Source organism: Scyliorhinus torazame, chromosome 6, assembly GCF_047496885.1.
Source record: "Scyliorhinus torazame isolate Kashiwa2021f chromosome 6, sScyTor2.1, whole genome shotgun sequence".
Taxonomy (NCBI): Eukaryota; Metazoa; Chordata; class Chondrichthyes; order Carcharhiniformes; family Scyliorhinidae; genus Scyliorhinus; species Scyliorhinus torazame.
In genome coordinates, this window is record NC_092712.1 from 285,299,186 (window position 1) to 285,320,806 (window position 21,621).

The following is a 21,621-nucleotide window of genomic DNA, read 5'->3' on the forward strand; positions in this document are numbered from 1 at the left end:
GCCTTTCGGGGTGCCTCGGTCTTCACTCGGAGTTTAAACTCCCCCCGGGTTTAATTTGAGTGAATTCTGGGGTCATTCCCTCCAATTTCCCTCACTTCATTAACATTTTGGTAGCTAGATGTCTACCAAGTCCACTGCTCGGTCCACCGTCTGTGGGATCACTGACCGTTTGACGTCTAAGGGAAAACTTCTCAGGAAGTATTCTAGTTCAAGTTCATGGTCATATAAATGAAACAAGGGCTCAGGTTACTGAGGCAGGTTCTCATACAGTTCTTAATCAGGTTCCAAAGCAGGTTCATTGTCCAGTACAGGTTGTAACCCACAAAGAGCACAGCAAGTAATTCACACAGGAGCTCAACATCCTCTTCGCTTCCACCCAAGGCTTCCACCTTTACTATTTCTCGGTGATCTACTTATAAAGTCTATCTAAGGGTTTGCAGCTGAACCTCATCTCCAAGATTGAAACGGACGCATTTCTGGGTTGAAGGTCGCCAGTTCCTTCTGGGATTGCCAGAGGCCACCTTGTGTAAGACTCGGCTGTACTCGTCAACCATGTAGTGAGGGAAGGACACAATCTAGAAAGTGGAGGAGCGAGTAACAGAAATACTGCCCCTACAGTACCTGGCCCCTTGTGACATTACAAGGCCAAGATCCTATTACGCCCCCATCCATATAGGTAGTTACATCCAAAGTAGTTGGTGGCCTTTTTAATCTTACTACAAAAATGCAAGATATATAGAATAGCATCGAGTAGCAGAGCTAAATAAGCACGTGAGAATAAAAGAAATAGGAGGACATGTTGATTGGGTTGGATGAAGTAAATAGAGATGGAGAAGACGCATGTAGGGCATAACTTTTGGTATGGGCTTGTTTCAATGCTGTAAAATTCTTTGCAATGTGCGGGGTTCTCTGGCCTCCCAGCCGCATGATTCTCAGCAGCGGTAGGCGGCACACCGTTCGCTGGTGGGGAGATTCTCTGCTCCCGCCATTGTCAATGGGAATTCCCATTGAAGCCACCCCATGCCACCGGAAACCCATGGGAGGAGATGCGCTTCCAGCAGGACCAGAGAATCCCGCCGGCGTGAACGGCCGGAGAATTCCAGCCAATAAGTTTTATTTAAAAGTAGTAGACGAAAACAGCTGTTAAATCCATCTGCATTAGATAGGCCTTCTCACTGTGTTTGTTAAAGTGGCAAAGTTTAGTATTTTCCAGTTATTGTGCAGAATATTCCTAAACAAGTCCCGTGTGCCTTTCAAATTCTTTAAATATTAATTAGCATTGTTACCATGTGTCTGTTGGTAGACCTTGCTCAGGAAGATAGTCCCTTATGGATCTCGGAATGGGAGACACATGAAGTCACAAACAAGTTCCTTGAGACAAACCCCATTTGTCGAATGGCAGGCTTTGAGCTATCGCAGTGTGTGTGGCCCTTGCTAAACAGGTTGAGGACACCCCCAGGCCTGTGTAGCCAACCTCCACCACTGTGGACTCAGTACAAATCCATGAAGTGCATTTGGAGAGACACAGACAATGATGTAGTGATCTCTATATGTGCATGTACACAAGGGGTTAATGTGTAATCAGTGGCACCACATGATCACTGGAGGGGCAGACCAACAGGGGTATAAAAGGCAACCACATTGGGTCTCTTTCTCTTGGGTGCACTGTGACCAGGGCAATAGCAGACTAGTTCAGATGGCTAGTGGAGTTACGTATAGTTACCGTAGTTAGATCTTCTTAACCTTATCACTAGTATCAAAGTTAAAGTAAAGAACTCATGCAATTATTGTTATAGTTACTCAACAAACTTTTGTTACTACTGGACGAGTTTGAGTCTTCATCGAGATTCAGAAGACCTCATCACTAACCAAGGTTTGAGTAGCACATGTTACCTACCACACAGGTAACAAAACAAATGCTGCACTCTATTGAGGAGTGTTCCCTCTCTGGACTCTTAACATGCGGCAGACTAATCTCCTTAAAACTCAGCAAAGGAGGACATGTCCGCTTGGCTTCAGGAATTGTATTCACTAAATAAAATAAGGAACATTATTTACTGTAAAGTCAGTATTATTCTTTTTATCATAGCCGTGTCTATTATGTTTATCATTTGATTTTCCAGAAAGGATTTTTTGTTGCCTCCTAGGTTATAACTTTGTTTTGGCATGTGATATTCTCCATATCTGTTTACAGTTGAATCATTAAGATTGTGTTTGATTAGGTTGTACAGTGGATCCCAGCTCACATACCCGTGGGATGGTAGGATGGGGTGAGTGGGGAAGGAGTTGGTGATTGACAACACGCTGTTAATTTCGATTTTTTTTGCTCTACCTCTGCAACCTCCTCCAAATCTACAATGGTCCGCAATCAGGGATCAAAATATTCTTTTTCTTGAGGGTGCATTTTAAGATTTTCTCGAGAGCTACTTTATGGTTTTCAGCGAGTACATTTTGGATTGGATTGGATTTGTTTATTGTCACGTGTACCGAGGTACAGTGAAAAGTATTTTTCTGCGAGCAGCTCAACAGATCATTAAGAACATGAGAAGAAAAGGGAATAAAAGAAAATACATAATAGGGCAACACAACATATTCAATGTAACTACATAAGCACTGGCATCGGATGAAGCATACAGGGTGTAGTGTTAATGAGGTCAGTCCATAAGAGGGTCATTTAGGAGTCTGGTGACAGTGGGGAAGAAGCTGTTTTTGAGTCTGTTCGTGCGTGTTCTCAGACTTCTGTATCTCCTGCCCGATGGAAGGAGCTGGAAGAGTGAGTAAGCCGGGTAGGAGGGATCTTTGATTATGCTGCCTGCTTTCCCCAGGCAGCGGGAGGTGTAGATGGAGTCAATGGATGGGAGGCAGGTTCATGTGATGGACTGGGCGGTGTTCACGACTCTCTGAAGTTTCTTGTGGTCCTGGGCTGAGCAGTTGCCATACCAGGCTGTGATGCAGCCCGATAGGATGCTTTCTATGGTGCATCTGTAAAAGTTGGTCAGGGTTAATGTGGACATGCCGAATTTCCTTAGTTTCCTGAGGAAGTATAGGTGCTGTTGTGCTTTCTTGGTGGTAGTGTCGACGTGGGTGGACCAGGACAGATTTTTGGAGATGTGCACCCCTAGGAATTTGAAACTGCTAACCATCTCCACCTCGGCCCCGTTGATGCTGACAGGGGTGTGTACAGTACTTTGCTTCCTGAAGTCAATTACCAGCTCTTTAGTTTTGCTGGCATTGAGGGAAAGATTGTTGTCGCTACACCACTCCACTAGGTTCTCTATCTCCCTCCTGTATTCAGACTCGTCGTTATTCGAGATCCGGCCCACTATGGTCGTATTGTCAGCAAACTTGTAGATGGAGTTGGAACCAAGTTTTGCCACGCAGCCGTGTGTGTACAGGGAGTAAAGTAGGGGGCTAAGTACGCAGCCTTGCGGGGCGCCGGTGTTCAGGGTTTTGGTTTTCAGGGCCTCTTTCATAGAATCACAGAATTGGTACAACGCAGAAGGAGGCCATTTGGCCCATCATGAGCTATTCACCGTGTGCCTTTAGCCCACCTTCACCCCAGAACCCTTCCTTTTCAAATAAAAGTGCCTCAATTGGTCCTGTCCCTACCATACTCAGGCAGTACACAGACTTTAACACTTGTTGTGTGAAAAAGCTTTCCTCATGGTGCTTTTGCTTCTTTTACCAATTAATTTTGCTGGTTTCAACAATCCTACCTGACCCCAGAATCTTCCAGTCCCACTGATGGGCCCCCCAAATGGTGGGCGGGAAAATCCCTGCATTTAAATTTGTGCGCTCTTGTTCTTGGTCCTTTCATGAGGGAGAGCAGATTCTCCCTATCTATTGTGACCAGACTCCTCATGATTTTGAATACCTCAATCAAATCTCCTCTCAGTCTTCTCTTCTCCAACCTATCTTCAATAATTGAGGTTCCTCAGCACTGGATCCATTCCCGTGAATCTTTTCTGCACTCTTTCCAATGCCTCCACATCTTTCCTGAAGTGCAGCTTCTAGAACTGGATGCCGGAAACGCGAATCGCGATCGGGCGGAGAATCGGGCGACTGGCGCTGAATCGAACCATGCTCTGGTCCCTTGCTGTTGGGGATAATGCCACTGGTGGCGGCACGCAAAACCAGCATTGACATTCACTTGCATGTCATTAAAGGGCTGGACCCGGTATGATCCGGCCCTCTGCGATTCTCCGCCCCTCTCAGGCAGAAGTCCTGATGGCGCTGTTTATTTCAGGTATTTACGTGGAAACTGGACGCCATGGCAGCTGAGGGAGAGAGAGAGTTTTAGAATCTGTTAGAAATTGTAGCACTTGCTGGGGGTGGCTGCCAGGGCTGGGGGCGGGGTGCTTACCGGGGAACAAGTTGGTGACAGGTCTGTGATTCAGAACGTCCCCCCTCGGGATCGGGGTGGCCTGGTCCAGGCTGCCTTTGCTGCAGTATTTGTTTTAAACGCACCCATTTGGTACAACTTACAGACACCTGGCTGCTCACTCTGCTGACTGCTCACTGTGTCCACCTCTGGTCATTTGGGAGCCCATTCAGGCCACCCCTCTCGCAACCCCCAGACCCCAGCTGACCCTCAATGGGATGTGTGTGGCCAAGCTCAATCACTGGCCCACCCGGTGCTGGCACTCCTCAGTTCTCTCATCAGAAATGCTGCCCACTGCAGGGGAAGCAGGGGAATAGCAGAGCGAAGGCTGGAGGCACAGGGCCTGCTCAGGAAGGGCCCTGCATGAAGGGAGCCTGCCCCATAAGAGCAGCGACCATCAGGTGAGGCTGGAGAGCCGGCCGGCCAACAAACCGAGGAGGAGATGCGAGGGAGGTGCCGCATCAGGATAAGTTTATACAGTCAGAGCCGCCTATCTGATGTCGCAGATGTCCGTACACAAGTGTATCCACGCTGTGATGGGTGGCCTATTTGGCTGGGGCAGCGGGCTATATAAACCTCAATCTGGACCAGCCCCACCAGGTTGCCCAGGCAATGAGATTTGCCACCATCGCTGGCATGCCCCACGTCCAGGGAATGATAGATGGGACATATGTCGCCCTACGAGCACCGGCTCATTAGGGGATGCACATCAGCAATAGGAAAGGCTTCCACCCTTTAAATGTGCAGTTGGTGTGCGACCACCAGCTGCACATCGTGCACGTCTGCGTCCAATTTCCAGGCAGCGTACACGACTCTGATATCTTGGTGCACTCGTCGTTTCCCGGCGCTTTCGAGGTAACAAGGGTTACCCTTTGCGGTCATCACTAATGACATCTGTCCGGAGGCCCCAAACCGAGGGGGAGAACTGCGACAATTACATCCATGCAGTGACGAGGAGTGTAATTGAGCAGTGCATCGGCATCCTAAAGATGCAGTACCAATGCCTGGGCCACTCTGGTGGGGCGCTCCAATATAGCCCCACAAGAGTGTCGAAGATCGTACTGGCCTGCTGCATCCTGCACAACATGATGCAGCAGAAGGAGGACATGCTGGAGGAGGAGAAAGAACGCCAAGTCTTATCCGACAAGGAGGATGATGAAGATGGAAACGACGAACTGGGCAAGGAGCCTGGGCTGGAACAGCAGGCCACCAACGTGTGCTCCAGGTCTACCGCTTATGGGACAACTTCATCACCTTCAGGTTTTCTAACTAAGAGGCTTTGCCCCGGCATCTCTTCCACCCTGTCCAACCTCTCCATAGTCTTCCCAACCCCCACCTCTTCCAAGTGGTGTCCTCTTCCCCTTAGCCACTCACACCCTCTCCTGCCCCTCCTCCCTTCACTCCATCCCACCACCACAGATCCCCTTCCCTCCTCCGAGGGTTCCATCAGCATCACTACAGGCTTTTGGCCCTGGGTTGGCAGTATCAATGGATCCTGTCCATGAGACAGAGGATGATGACGACTCGCTGTGAGATGAACTTTGTGAGATGCTCCTCATCATTTGAAAATGTCTGACTCCTGCCTTCAGGATCACATCCCACTGTCCTCCAAGGTGACCCCTGCATGTGTGATGGCCATTCCATCGCACGGGTCTATATATCCTTTACCGGGGTTTGGAGTTGAGGGCGGGGGCTGTAGTTATGGAGATGGTAAGCGATGATGTGTAACCCACTGGTGGCCTCACACTTCTGACCCCGTTACCCGCTGCCTCTGTGGGTACCCCTGTTAGAACATCCAATTGTCCTGGGGGCCCTGCCCCATGCCATCCTCCAACACCCACACCACCAACCCTGCACCCCCTGCCCCCGCCCGCCCAACCTGTATACCCTCTACACACAGTTCAGCCCATTCCATTCCTCATATCGTTCACACAGAAAATTAAGGCAGGTCGCAGTTTAAGGTGCACAGATGTACAATCGTGACTACTTACAGTATTGTGTCCTGACCCCTAACTCTAACCGATGTGCTGCACCCCTGCCAACTTAATTGGTGTCTAACTTTCTTATCTTATGAGGCCTACCACTTTTTCTAGATGTGACCCCCATCAGACATAGAGGCAGCCTGCTGCATATCTCGCCCTCTGACCTGAGGTGCCTTTGGCGGCCATCCTCTGAAGGGCCTGGACCTCGTTCAGCCCAGCCAACTTTCGGGTGTCAAAGGTGTCGAGTTGCCACCCTGTTCTGCCCGCTGCCCATCAGGTGCACCGGTGTTATGTGGGGGGGACTCAGAAGTGCTGAGATGTTCCATCAGGGCCCTTCATCAATGCTACCGATGGAACCCTCGGAGGAGGGAGGGGGATCTGTGGTGGTGGGATGGAGTGAAGGGAGGAGGGGCAGGAGAGGGTGTGAGTGGCTAAGGGGAAGAGGACACCACTTGGAAGAGGTGGGGGTTGGGAAGAGTATGGAGAGGTTGGACAGGGTGGCAGAGATGCTGGGGCAAAGCCTCTTAGTTAGAAAACCTGAAGGTGATTAAAGGGCAGCATGGTAGCATTGTGGATAGCACAATTGCTTCACAGCTCCAGGGTCCCAGGTTTGATTCCGGCTTGGGTCACTGTCTGTGCGGAGTCTGCACGTCCTCCCCGTGTCTGCGTGGGTTTCCTCCGGGTGCTCCGGTTTCCTCCCACAGTCCAAAGATGTGCGGGTTAGGTGAATTGGCCATGATAAATTGCCCTTAATGTCCAAATTGCCCTTGGTGTTGGGTGGAAGTGTTGACTTTGGGTAGGGTGCTCTTTCCAAGAGCCAGTGCAGACTCAAAGGGCCGAATGGCCTCCTTCTGCACTGTAAATTCAATGATAATCTATGATTAATCTAGGACAAAGGTTCGGCACAACATCGTGGGCCGAAGGGCCTGTTCTGTGCTGTATTTTTCTATGTTCTATGTTCTATCACTCCCCCTGTGAGTGCCACCGGCACAGACCCCATCACCTTCTCCTCCATTGGTCCCGGGCTTCTCCATAGGCTGGATGTGAGGCCAGAGTGAGCTCCGGAGACTCCACCATCACGGGGCACTGTCAATCCTGGAGGCCTACTCTTGTCTGAGCCATGGTCTCAACGCGCTCAGTAATGGAAAACTGGGACTGGGACACCTCCATCAATGAGTGAGACATGCCCTTTACTGCCTTGGTCATGTCCCTCTGGCACTGCACCAGGTCCCTCTGGAACTCAGCCAGGTCCCTCTGTGCTTGGCTCACGTCAGTCAGCCCTCTGCCCTCAGCCATGACCCTTTCTGACTGGGCCAAGCTCTGGAGTTTGGCCCAGTCATGTGACTGCCTGTGACTGGGCTCCCCTATCCTGAGCCTCAGCCATCAAGGGTACCCCTTGCCTTGGGGGTCTTGACCCTTGCTTGTGACTTTTTCATCCAAGGCTTCCGTGGCGGATGCCCCCCGTTGGATACGAAGCATTGGCGGCACCATCTCCTGCTCCTGAAGGCGGGTGCACTCCTCCAGCTGCTCCTGAAGACCCTGGAAGATTGCTGACACCCCCTCCTGTAAACCCTGGCTCTGTGTCTGCAACTCCCTATTGGTTTCTCTGTGTTCTACCTATCAAAATAAATCATCTCACATTTTCCGCATTGAACTTCATCTGCCACTTGTCCGTTCATTCCACTAACTTGTCGATGTAGTTTTGAAGTAAAGCAATATCCTCCTCACCGTTCACAATGGTTTTGAGGCTGATATCACCCACAAATTTTGAAATTTGTCCCTGCACACCAAGGCCTAGGTTATTAACATATATCAGGAAGAGTAAAGTTCCAACACTGACCCTGGGAGAGCTCCGCTACAAACTTCCTGCAGCCCAAAAAGTGTCCATTAACCATTGTTCTCTGGTTGGGTTCCTATCACTCAGTCAATTTCATGGTCACATTGCCACTGTCCATTTTATTCCATCAGCTATAACTTTGTTCACAAGTTTGTTTTGCAGCAATGTATCAAATGCTTTTTGGCTGTCTATGTGCACCACATCAACAACATTACCCTCATCAACCCTCTCCTTTCCCTTTTCAAAACACTCCAGATTAGTTAAGCACAATTTTCCTTTAAATCTGTACTGGCTTTCCTTAATTAACCCACATTTGTCCATGTGACTATTCATCTTTTTCCCAAATTATTTTTTCTAGAAGCTTCCCCGCTACCAAAGTTAAAGTTTGGAGCGATAGTGGCTTAATAGTAATGGACAATAAACCAGAGGCCAAGGTTAATACCCTGTGGACATGGATTCAAATCAAACCACAGCAGCTGGTGGAATATGAGTCCATAAGGATGGGCGACAGTTTGTTGGGTCAGGGAACAAACGGTATGGAAAATGGAACTGAGACACAGGGCAGCCATGGCCTAATAGTGTGTCTAAACAGATATGAGGGGCTGTAATGGACTCTCCCTCTCCTCAACATTCCTGTGTTTGTAAGAGCTGACTGTCACTGTGATCTCCAGTTTGATCCCTTAACAGTGAGAAGCCAGGACCAGCAGAACTCACTAATCTTAATGACTGCATTTCAAAAGTACTTATTTGGCTGTAAATTGTTTCAGGATATTCGCTGGTTGCGAAACACACTATAGAAATTCTAGTCCTTCTTTCTGTGGTAAGTCTCAACATTTCTGTGTTGGGTTACTGAAAACATTTCTGTGACGTTACTGAAGTTGGAACAGACAGGACACGACTAGCCAGTCAAAAACCAGCCCAGGAAATCCCCCTGTACCAACCGATGGAGGAGCGAGGATTATCTTAAAACAGGAAGCTGGACAGAACTAGCAAAGTGTAATATCTTCAGGAGCCCCAGGAAGGTTATACAACAAATGTTTATTTGACAAACAAAGGTAAAGGCCGCCAGGCGGCATACGGCACAAAGGTCCCAGCTGGGACTAACGATCATGCCGGTCCCAATCCGGGCCGGCTTTTAACTGCAAGATTCACGAGCCGCAGCTGCTAGGCATCCGGCCCTCAGTGGGAGAGCTCTTATTCCACGATCCCCACGGAGACATCAATTGGGTCATTCCCATGGGTCTCGTGAGCGTCATTACACAAAGTTCAATACAATCGCTTGATTCAATTAAGCTAATTACAGCCAATTGTACTGTGTCCATCATGCAGGATAGTACTTTAAGGAGCACCACAGAGGAATTCGCCTTTCTCCTTACACTCAGCTCTAGCTTTCAGAGTCAAGGCTGTGGAATTGAACCATTAATTTGATGTATTTGTCCATGAGGTTGCACGGTTCAATCATAGTTACTGGTTGTGTTCTTCAGCTGTGCGTGGGAGATGACCTGCCTTAGAGTTCGTATCAGGGTCAGAGCTGCTGACTAATGCTCACCATTGCATTCACATTGTATCCAAGTATAATTTGAAAATAAGGGGTTGGATTCTCTGGCCGCCGACGCTGAAATTACGGTCGACGAACGGCCGGAGAATCCAAGTTCCCGACCAAATCGGGGCGGCGGCGCCTTCGCGATGCTCCCCCCCCCCTCGAAAGCACCCCGCCACGTATTGACGGCCTCAGGACATTGCCTTCCACCCGAACCCCGATGCTCCGCCCCCTACCGACCGAGTTCCCGATGGCATGGGTCGCGTGTGAGCCCATCCGTCGGGAACTCAGCTTGGCGGCTGCGGACCCAGTCCAGCGTCGCCACAGTCAGGGGAAGGCCGATCCGCGGGCAGAGGGACATTATTCGGGGCTGGGGGCACTGTGATGGGGAGGTCCGGGCCGCGCGAGCTGGCCGAAGGGGGAGACTATTTCGCGGTCCGGGTCCACGAGCGGCCGCCATGTTGCACGCTGTGGCCACTGCAGGCCGCCGCCGTGTGCATGCACTAGCACGGATCCGGCAATTCTCCGGAGCATATCGGCAGCTAGAGCAGGGTGCTCTACGTGCCATCCTGCTAGTGTTGCGAGTTTCTTTTACTCTGTCTTTTCTGTGGCTCTGTTCCAATTATGGCAGTCAGTGAATTTGTCTTTCTTTCTATGTTATCTATGTCCGAATGCTTAGAGTCGCCAGGTATCGAATGATACCACCATAAGTTTCAACCGGCTATCGATCAAAGAGCCAAACACCAGTTAGTTAGTTCAAGGTCAAGGGTACTTTATTTAGACACCGTTAGTTATGCAACATAAACACTACTAGTTAACTACACCTATCGACTAAGACAACCTGTACTTAACTTCGGGCACCCGGCTTAGGTCAGAGAACAGTGGCCGCTGTTCGATTCTGGATCTCTCGGGTTCGAAGGAGTAACTGCTGCTCAGCTGGGCTCATCCGTCTGGTAGCGAGCGTTGAACTTGGACTCGCTTCTGGTGTTGCTACGATTGGCGATGGCTGTGACCGGGGTACCAAGGCCAAGAGAGCGTCAAGAGAGAGCAAACATATGGCGAACTCTTCTTCTTATACTCGGGGGGGGTTTTCGCGCTCTTTTGGCCGGTCTTTCGATTTGGGCCTTACTAATTGGGTGATCCCTGATCACTCTGTTCGATTCTTTAGCCAATAAGTGGGCTAGGATCTGGAAGGCTGGGCGTGTCCCAAGCGGTCACTGACCCCGTTGTTTGCGTTTCCCTTGAACAGGGAGTGGTGCCGAAATGTCTGGGACTGTCCCGGTTGCTTGAGTACCAATCCTTTGTTTTGGTGAAGATGGGCCATCAAATGTTAATCAGCCCCATTAAAATGCTAATGGGACGGAGTTTCGATACCGTCTGGACTTTTTGCTGGCAAATATGCATTTCAGGCTCTGAACCTGCCTGAGTCTTGGCTTGTCCATTTTACCAGCCAGGCTTTGCGAGTTTCTCTGTACCCTAGTTGGAAGTGGCCATCCCAGGTGGCCACACTAGTTCCCAGCAAAACGGGGAATTGGTGGCCGTTTTGCACCAATTTTTCTGGCGTAAAACGCTGGCGTGGGGACATAGCCCCAGAATCGGAGGATCCAGCCCCAGGTTTTAGTCCAAGAAAAAGAAGAATCATTTGCATGAAATTGTTTTTGTCTGAGGCTGCATTGCAAATCCATTTACTCCAGCGAAAACATATATTACTGTAAGATGACCGAACTGAAGCTACTGTGGTTCTGCTGACTCCATTCCAGTGTCATATATCATGTATCATCACTTGACCCTGGTACCTCAATCTTAATCCATTTAACCAATATTGCCAATGGAAGATTGAACGCAGACACAATTACTTCTCGTTCTCCAAAATCAAAGAAGGACACATGCTATCTCCCGTTGATATTTTATATGTGCTCACACACACGCACCTTTATCCTTTCTCCTCTCACACAAGCCAATTCTCTCACACATAGTTGTTCTCTTCCACACGTGCACATTGTTTGTTTTCTTTTTGCACACATTCACACAGGGCCTGAATTTCCTAACGCCGCCCCCGGCAGTATGTTTTCCACGGACGGAGGCGGCTCACCATTGGCTGCCGATGGGATCTTCCGGTCCTGCCGATGTCTACAGCGTCTAGCACGGCTCGCCCATCCTGCCCTTCGGGAGCTTACCGCGGGGAGTTGCCTTCGGCAGAACTGGAAGACCCCGCCGACAGGAAGCGCTGGAAAATCCCATCCACACATGCCCTCACGCTCACATGAGCAGTTTCCCATGCGCTGTTTCTGTCTTTCACACACACGGCAGGTGGAATTCTCCGTAGCCCGACACTGAAATCGGGTTCGGCAATCGGGGGGAGAATGGCCTCCGATGGCGGATTCGGGATAGGCGCCGGTTTGACGCTGGTACGCGATGCTCTGCCCATCCAAGTTGGCTTCATTGGGAAGCTCGCCGTACACAGTTGCAATGCCGTTGGCGTGTCATCGGCTGGCCAACCCGCGATGCCCTGCCCCCGATGAGCCGAGTTCCCGATGGCGCGGGTCACGTGTGGTCCCAGCAGTCAGGAACCCAGCATGCCGGCTGCGGACAGTGTCCACCGCCACCACACTCGTCCGGCATCTGTGCCGCTGGCCGGGGGGCTTCTGCTTGGGCTGGGGGGCGTGGTCAGGATTGGACAGGGGCTGGGCTGTGCGGTCGGCGTGGGCGGGTTAGGATTCCTGCACAGAATCCCGGCCCTGGGTCACTGCCCATGTGGAGTTTGCACATTCTCCCTGTGTTTGCGTGGGTTTCCCCCCACAGCCCAAATATGTGCAGGGTAGGTAGATTGGCCATGCTAAATTGCCCCTTAATTGGAAAAAATTATAATTGGGTACTCTAAATTTATTTTAAATAACGATTCCAGCACGGCCGCCGCCATGTTTTCTGCCGCGACAGGTGCAGGCCATCAGTCCTGTGCAAGTGCAGCCCGGGGCCCGACGATTTTCCGGTCATTATCCGCACGATCGGCGGGTGGTTTATGTGGCGCCGGTGCAAGCCCTTCACTGGTACCGGAATCGGTGAGGGGTTCACGCTGATTTTCCCATCGTGAACCAACCGCGAAGTCTCCGTTGGCACCGCCACTTAGCTGCTGGAACTGAGAATTCCACCCAGCTTCTCTGTCTCATACATTCTCTCTTGCAGATACATATATTCCCGCATATATATAAAACACCTGCATGTATACACAGGTATCAATACACCCACTCTTTTCAAAATAATGAGGAGATGCTTTGGGTGGTTTAAACAATTTGAGGTTTATACAGTGTTAAATTTTATGTTCATCATAGCAGGAGAGAATACTTTCTATTTGGGCATCTGTTGCGGGTGTCAGGTATGCCAGGCCAGCTTTAATGCAAATGGTTTAACTCGCTTGACTCTGCCCTGCAATGCCCCTTCGTCAGAGATGTATTGCTTCAGTCTGTTTGTCCCTTTTCTACAACCAGCACATTGCTCTGTCTCTTTGTGATGTAGAGTTATTGCTGAATTATTCAACTGATTCCGCCATCCCCACCCCTACCCCACTGCAGCTTAGCACTCCATAATTTTTTTAAACAGTTTTCTCCCTCCCCTGGTTCGGGTTTTTCCAAAACTGTGACCGGATGTTTCTGTGTTTCTTCCATTGTTACTTCTCAGTCAGCCTGGAAGCGTATATCAGGGCAGACTAGTGAGAATGAGTGTTCTGGAACTTGCCCACCTCATGCAGGACAACACCTGCAATCTGTTTGCCTGCTTCCCATGGCAGCAAGATGGCTATAATCCAGTATGTCAGATGCCAACCTGGGTCCCCATGGCACTAATTAATGAATGGCATTAAGCTATCCAGCTTGTTGTTTTTGTAACCAGGGACTGTGTGTCATTTCAGTTGATTTTGTTCCATTGTTATGAATTGTGTATCAAATAATCCACATTGCCCGCAGGTAACGGAGGGTAAAACCAACTGGAATGTAAATCCAAGGGGCTGGTTTAGCACAGGGCTAAATCGCTGACTTTGAAAGCAGACCAAGGCAGGCCAGCAGCACGGTTCAATTCCTGTACCAGCCTCTCCGAACGGGCGCCGGAATGTGGCGACTAGGGGCTTTTCACAGTAACTTCATTTGAAGCCTACTTGTGACAATAAGCGATTTTCATTTTCATTTCATTTCAGTGGCTGAGCCAATTTTGTCAGAAACCTGTTGGATAGGTTGGGTTAAATTCATCCCACCCCTTCCCAGGATTGTGATCATGTCTGATTTCCTAACAAATTGAAAAATGAGGCCTCAGTCTCACATCTACCAGAGAGCTGACCTGACCTGACGGTGTCCCCCAGTTTGCAGTTTCAGAATATGTTCAGCTTTTGTTTTTCTGCTCATGTTGACTGCGGGATTTGAACTCACAACATGTTGTTTTCTCTCATGCACCACAGCCAGTTCCCGTGCCTCCTACAGCAGCCAGCACAGCCACCTGGGCCCTGACCTGCGCCCACTTCAGTCTCCAGAGCACCACATCGACCCTATATACGAAGATAGAGTCTATCAAAAGCCCCCAATGAGGAGCCTAAGTCAAAGTCAAGGAGACCCGCTGCAGGCATCTCTTGCAGGGACATATCGCACTAGTACAGGTACAGTGATGTGTATAAAGCGGTCGTGCTCAGTCACCAAAGTGGTCTCTGTCATACTATATTGTAATTTTATAAGTTATACATCTGCTGCCCTTGTCTTGCCTTGCCTGCACCCCCCACCCCCACCCCGCTGCCCCAATCAATATGGTTACATGCATCGTAACTCCCAGTGAGAAATCTGCACGTAGAACAAAGAACAAAATTGCACTTATATCGTACCTTTGTTGATCTCAAGATGTTGCTAAATGCATCGCAGCCAATTAGTATTTTTGAAATGTGATGTTTTGTTGTCACGTAGGAAATACAGCAGCAAACCTGAGCACAGAAAAGTCCCAGAAACAGCTCTGAGATAATGGTCAGATCATCAGTTTTAATGGTTTTGGCTGAGGAATAAACATGGGCCAGGACACCAAGAAGAATTCCCCAGCTCTTCTTCAAATTAGTGTCGTCGAATTGTTTCTGAATGTGAAAGAGGGCAGTTCGGGCCTTGTTTCAACATCACACCCAATGTACACCCAACATCACACTGAAAGGCAGATTGCGAGGGACAGGCAGAATGGCATTTGCTGTTCTTACTCCCCTGCAATCTGCCTAAAACCACATTCCTGCAAGTCAAGTTTGCCAGCAATTGGAATGAAGCATTTATCGTGATCATCAAAGATATTTCAAAAAGCCGCTGCTGGATAACTTTAATCAATTATGATTTAATTTGACTAAATTAGTGATCGGGAAAGGTTGTGTTCTCCAGTGGTATGTAACTCATCTTGTCTTTTTACTCGACATATCCATTTCTGTGGGTACAGCAGTTTAAAAAAACCATCAGGTAAAAAAAAAAGTTAATATTTTATTTATGTCAAAAATAAAGAAATGCAGTGAAAGTCAAGCGTGGTATTTCAGCTCTAAAAACCACTGCCTCGGTACTTGATAACATCACTGCTGGTTGAATATATCAGTGAACGAATAGTCCATACCCATCTAACTGCTGATCCTGGCAGTCCATTCGCTCCTCAAAGTCACAATTTTAGTCAAGTTTAGGGTTTCCGGGTGGCGCAGTGGTTAGCACTGCACTGTCCGTGCGGAGTTTGCACATTCTCCCCGTGTCTGTGTGGGTCTCACCCCCACAACTCCAAGATGTGTAGGGCAGGTGGAAAAACCACGCTAAATTGCCCCTTAATTGGAAAAAAATAATTGGATACTTAAAAAAATTTTTTTTAAAGGTTTAAAGTTGCTAGTGTTCAGTAATGGGTGAAGAGACATTGCAATTCATTGTCTCCTTTAGGTTAAGTATCCATTAATTGACACTGATATGTAAAGGGGCTTCAGGTGGCCTCTGGTGGGTGATGTGTAGTTAAAGTATTGTGCAGAGTCTGTTGGAATGAAATAAATGTGTGTTGGTGAAAAAGGAACAGAACTTTAGACTCTTCATATCACAGCAACTAAAACGTCTAACAATTGGTAGCAGAGGATGGTTGCTGTGTAAATGTGAAGGGTTGAAAGATACAACTTTTCCAGATCAAACCAAGGAGTTAGTGAGAAAAGAAAAAAAGGGATATATGGCTGAACCGAGGATAAAGATGGCTGGATATGACTATCCTCCCTTATTTTCTGAAAGGGAATCGTACGACCAATGGAGAAGTGCAGTAGTTATGTGGACTAAGGTAACTGCTTTGGGAAAGAGAAAACAAGGTATGGCATTGGCTCTTTCTCTACCATATGGCAGTAAAATCTGAAACAAAGTGCTTTCTGAGCTGGAATTGGAAGAGTTAGACTCAGAAGAATGTCTGGAGACTTTATTACATTATATGGATAAGATTTATAAGAAAGATGACTTGTTAAGTGCGTATGAAGCATGGTCGGATTTTGATAAGTTCCGGAAAATGGAGGATTTCTCCATGGAAGACTATATAATGGAATTTGGCAGACTATATAAAAGGCTGCAGAAACACAAACTGGAATTTCCACAGTCTGTGGTGGCCTTTAAATTACTTGACTGTGCTAGAGTGAGCAACATGGATAGGCTCCTGGTTTTGACAGGAGTTCAGTTTACTGATAAGGATACCTTATTCGAACAGATGACAAAAGCTTTACAAATGTTTCTGGGGAAACAAATCGATTCCTATGGCTCTGATGACCCAAATAGGTCAGCCTGCAATAAAGCAGAATATGGAAGATACACTACTAACAGGATGGCGAAATCGTATGACTACAAACAGGGCTCAAGACTATAGAAGGAGACCGAGACAAGGAAATTAGGAAGACAGAAACCCAGTTAGAACCTACAATAGGAAGATGAACCCTAGAAATGCACGGGGCATGATAAATCAATGTTTTCAATGTGACTCTCAATACCATTATGCTTTCAACTGTCCAACTCGTTATGATAGAGTGTTTGAAGCGACACATGACATGGAAGAGTCAGAAGAGGAAAAAAATAGTGACCAGAAAGAAGGCATTGTCCTATTGACAAGCAGTTTTACGCCGGTAATGAGAGTGTTGGTTGCAGAATCCTTCAACTGTGCTGTATTGGACAGTGGCTGCACATCTACTGTGTGTGGAATTGACTGGTTAAAATGTTATCTGGACTCCTTGAATGCTGAAAATCGTAACAAGGTTAAGGAATTTGAAAGTTCCACAAGTTTCAGGTTTGGGGATGATAATACTCTGAAGTCGCTGAAAAGAGTGGTGATCTCTTGCAATATTGCCGGAGTGAATCATTTCATTAGCACGGATGTTGTATCAAGTGAGATACCTTTGCTTCTGAGCAGACCGTCGATGAAGAAAGCACACATGAAACTGGATATGGAACAGGATAAGGGAACAGTTTTTGGAAAGACGGTGGACTTACAATTTACACAGTCGGGGCACGATTGTATTCCATTACTGACAAATAATATTTCAAGTAGAGTGGTTAAGGATGTGTTGATGGCAGTTGAAAATGGGACTTTAGCTGATAAAAAGCTTGTTGTATTAAAACTGCAGAGGCAATTTGCACATCCGTTTCCTCGGAGGCTGAAAAATTTATTAAAGGATGCATGAGTAAGGGATGACAACTATACTAAACTGATAGAACAGGTTAGTGATCGCTGTGAAGTTTGTAGGAACTACAGAAGGACACCAGCACAACCGATAGTAACCCTACCTTTGGCCAGGGATTTTAATGTCATTGTGCCCATGGACCTTAAGATCTGGGATAAAGCAAATAATATATTTATTTCTCATTTTGTAGATTTAGCAACCAGATTTAGTCAATCAATGATTGTACAAAGTAAAGAAAAGAGAGTAATTCTGGATGAATTCGTGGAAAAATGGATAGGGACAGGAATGGGTCCACCAGCAAAATTCCTTACGGACAATGGGGGAGAATTTGCGAATGATGAGTTTAAGGATATGTGTGAAAACGTGAATATCAGAGTTCTGAATACGGCTGCAGAAAGCCCATTTAGTAATGGAGTCTGTGAAAGAAATCATGCTGTCATCAATGACATGCTTCGGAAAACTTTGGCGGATCGACCAAATTGCAGGCTAAATTCAGCTTTAGCATGGGTGGTACATGCAAATAATTCATTGCAGATGGTTGGGGGCTATAGCCCTTATCAATTAGTGTTTGGTAGAAATCCTAAATTTCCGTCCATTTTGGATGACCAGCCTCCAGCTTGGGAGGGGACTACAATTAGCTCTGGTTTTGCTGAACATTTAACTGCATTACATCGCAGGAGAAAAGCTTTTTTGGAAGCAGAAGTCTCTGAAAGAATTCGCAGAGCTTTAAGACATAACGTACGACCATCAGATGCCGTTTTTCAGCAAGGAGGCATGGCATACTATAAGAGAGACAATTCTAATGAATGGAAAGGCCCAGGGAAGATCATAGGCATAGACGGCAAAACAATTATTTTGCAACATGGTAATCAAACTGTTAGGATACATTCATCAAGGATAATGGGTACAGATTACAAATTTTCAAATTTAGACAGAGCAGACAGACATGACGAGGAATCAGAGTCATCTGGTACGCATGTGTTACAGAACTATGAGGACCAGTTAACTAATATAGACAGGGTTTCTGTAGAGGAACACAACACTTCTGATGAATACCAGGCGGGAGAGGGGACGTAGTTTATCAAGAACTCGGAACATGAGTAAGACTACGAATACTAATAGGAGTAGAAGCCCACATGCACGTGAGATTTTGGTGGCTTCAAATAAATTAGATGAAAAAGTTATCAAAGAAGCTAAACAGCAAGAATTGCATAGTTGGAGTGAATTTGGGGTATACACCGAAGTATAGGGGACAAAGAGCTCTATTCCACAAATGGATTTGCACGGAAAAGGTTCTTCCGGATAGAACTTATAAGGCAAAGGCCAGGCTTGTGGCAAGGGGATTTGAAGAAAACTTAGAAGATCAGGATTTAAGGGTAGATTCACCTAGAGCAGGAAAGGTTATTTTAAAGATCTTCTTGGCTCTATTAGCCACAAAGGCATGGGATTGCAAATCTATAGATATAAAAGCTGCCTTTTTGCAGGGGCATCAGCTCCAGAGAGACATTTTTCTCCATCCTCCTAAAGAAGCAGCTAACATAGAAGGGGTTCTCTGGAAGTTGAACAAATGTGTATATGGATTAAATAATGCATCTAGAGTCTGGTATTTTTCGGTAAGGTCAGTTTTGTTAAAGTTAGGCTGTTGCCAGTTGAAAGCAGATCCTGCAATGTTTTACTGGCACTATAAAGGAAATCTTTCTGGCATTTTTATGATGCATGTGGATGATTTTTTGTGGGGTGGGACTAGAGATTTTGAAGCTATTGTAATCTCTGGTTTGAGGAAAGAATTCAGGGTTGGAAGTCAGTCTTCCGGTGCATTTAAATATATTGGACTGGAAATTGGACAGACTAAGTTAGGGGCAATTTTACGTCAGCAATCTTATTTGGAAAGCATCAGCCCAATAGCAATTAGTTGTGGCCGAGTTTCACAAAAAGCCGCAATAGTTTAAAAGATAGAAAAAGAGCAACTATGAAGTTTAATTGGGCAACTGAACTGGTTAGGTAGACAGACTATACCGGACGTGACTTTTGATGTCATAGAATTGAGTACAAAAATGAATGGTCCCAAAGTGGAAGACATAATAAGAGCAAATAAAGCGTTGGCCAAACTAAAAATGCAGGAGTGTGTTTTGAAGTTCTCGGTTTTAGGTGACCTTCGGCACTTGAAACTCATAGTTTATAGTGACGCGTCCTATGCAAATTTATGTAATGGGGTTTCAAGCGCAGGAGGTTTTATAATTTTCCTTTTGGGGAACAATGGTAAATGTTGCCCGCTTGTGTGGGAAACAAAGAAAATAAGGAGAGTGGTAAAAAGCACTTTGGTTGCTGAGACGTTAAGCCTTGTAGAGGTGGTGGATATGGCCTTTTATATAAGTCAGATATTGACAGAAATTTTGGGATTAGGGGATTTGGATAATATACCTATTGACTGTCACATTGACAATAAATCCCTGTGGGAAAATGTGCACTCTACAATAAGTGTCAATGAAAAGAGGTTACGGACAGACATCGCAAGTTTGAAGCAGATGTTGGACAGAGGGGAGATAATAAAAATTAAATGGGTCGACAGTAGCTATCAATTGTCAGACTGTTTTACGAAAAGAGGGGCGGGTTCACAGAAACTTTTGGATATTGTTAATGAAGGGCGCTTGTTTCTGTGACTGTTTTTTTTCTTTCTCGTCCAAACAAAAAAAAAGGCGGGGGGGGGGGGGGGGGGGGGATCATGTGTGTGTTTTTGAGTTTCTTGAAATTTTGTTTTCACATAATTATTTTTTTTCTCCAAGGAAGGGGAGACTGTTAAGCAATGGGTTAAGAGACATTGCAATTAGTTGTCTCATTTATGTTAAGTATCCATTAATTGACACTGATCTGTAAAGGGGCTTCAGGTGGCCTCTGGTGGGTGATGTGTAGTTAAAGTATTGTGCAGAGTCTGTTGGAATGAAATAAATGTGTGTTGGTGAAAAAGGAACAGAACTTTAGACTCTTTATATCACAGCAACTAAAACGTCTAACAGCCAGTCCTGGTTGGACGTTGTCCTGAAGCATTCTTCACATGACCTAGCCACACCCAACCGCCCCACCTCTTCCATGATTGGGTGCCCAAAGCTCCGCCTTCCCACGCCAATCACAAAGCGAACTGACCTTTCATTGCCCAAGTGGATGATTTTGACCGTCAATCAAACAGTATTTCTACCGCCTTCAATATTTTAAATAACTGCTCAGCGAAAAAAAACTCATAGAAGTCTCCAAAAACACACAATTCCTTTTGCAGGCCCCTATGGTTTTTCTTCTGTGGTTGCTCTTGGCAGTATCCTTGAGACTAATCTTTAATTCCTGGTGACTCCAGGACAAGCCTGGAGAGTTGGCAATCTTAAGTGAAAGCGATTTGGTTATGTGTTGTGTCGTACTAGTTCTCACACTGACAATGCTGCCCCCTTCAGCACACCAAGCTCAGCACGCGACATTGCGCCCTCCGTGTCAGCTCTCCCAAGAAACAAAAGAATGCCGTGAAGGCTTGCTGCTATTGTTAAGAAAGTGCTTCCCACAAATCGACAGCCTACGTGCGAGCTGAAAAGCCAATCAAAAAACTCTCAGTGGAATTCTCCATCGGCGGGATCCCCCGGTTCGCCGGCAGCACTCCAACGCCTGCGAGTTTTCCAATGGCGTCAGGTAGCCACAATGGGAAACCACATTGGCTGACTGCGGGAACGGAGAATCCCAGTGCTGGCGGCGCTGGAATACGCGGCTGGCGGACCGGAGAATCCCGCCTTCTATCTTTTAATCACCATTCATGCCAATCAGAATCATGTAAAGCTTTGTAAATTTCCATGAATATTGTACCTTTAATGTCTTTAAGATAGCCCAAGGCACTACGCAAGAGTGTAAAAAGACAGAAATTGTCACTGTGCCAAATAAGGAGATACTAGGACAAAGGCTTGGTCACAAAGATTGGTTTTAAGGACCATTTTAAAGTAAGAGGGTGAGGTGAAGTTATTTCGGGAGGGAATTATATGGCTGATTTGTATCCAACTCCATTTACCTGGCTTGGCTCCATATCGCTTTATACCCTTATCTAATAACTTAAAGCATCGTGGAGGTCGCTGATCTGCTTATATGCTCTGGGGAAATAGGAAAGAAAATTCTCAAATTCAATTGACTTCACTACAGCGTGAATGTGAAACATGGGAACTGTTATAGCAGAATAGC

General features: G+C 46.9%; 1 protein-coding gene across 7 annotated transcripts in view; it reads left to right on the top strand.

Annotated features, from left to right (window-relative positions):
• LOC140425471 (catenin delta-2-like) overlaps positions 1–21,621 on the top strand; it is a 1,686,689-nt gene that overhangs the window by 1,195,641 nt on the left and 469,427 nt on the right. For all 7 annotated transcript variants that reach the window (XM_072509780.1, XM_072509779.1, XM_072509782.1 and 4 more), the window contains one exon: positions 14,185–14,379. In XM_072509780.1, coding sequence (XP_072365881.1) covers positions 14,185–14,379 — 195 coding nt within the window. The remainder of the gene's footprint in view (positions 1–14,184; positions 14,380–21,621) is intronic.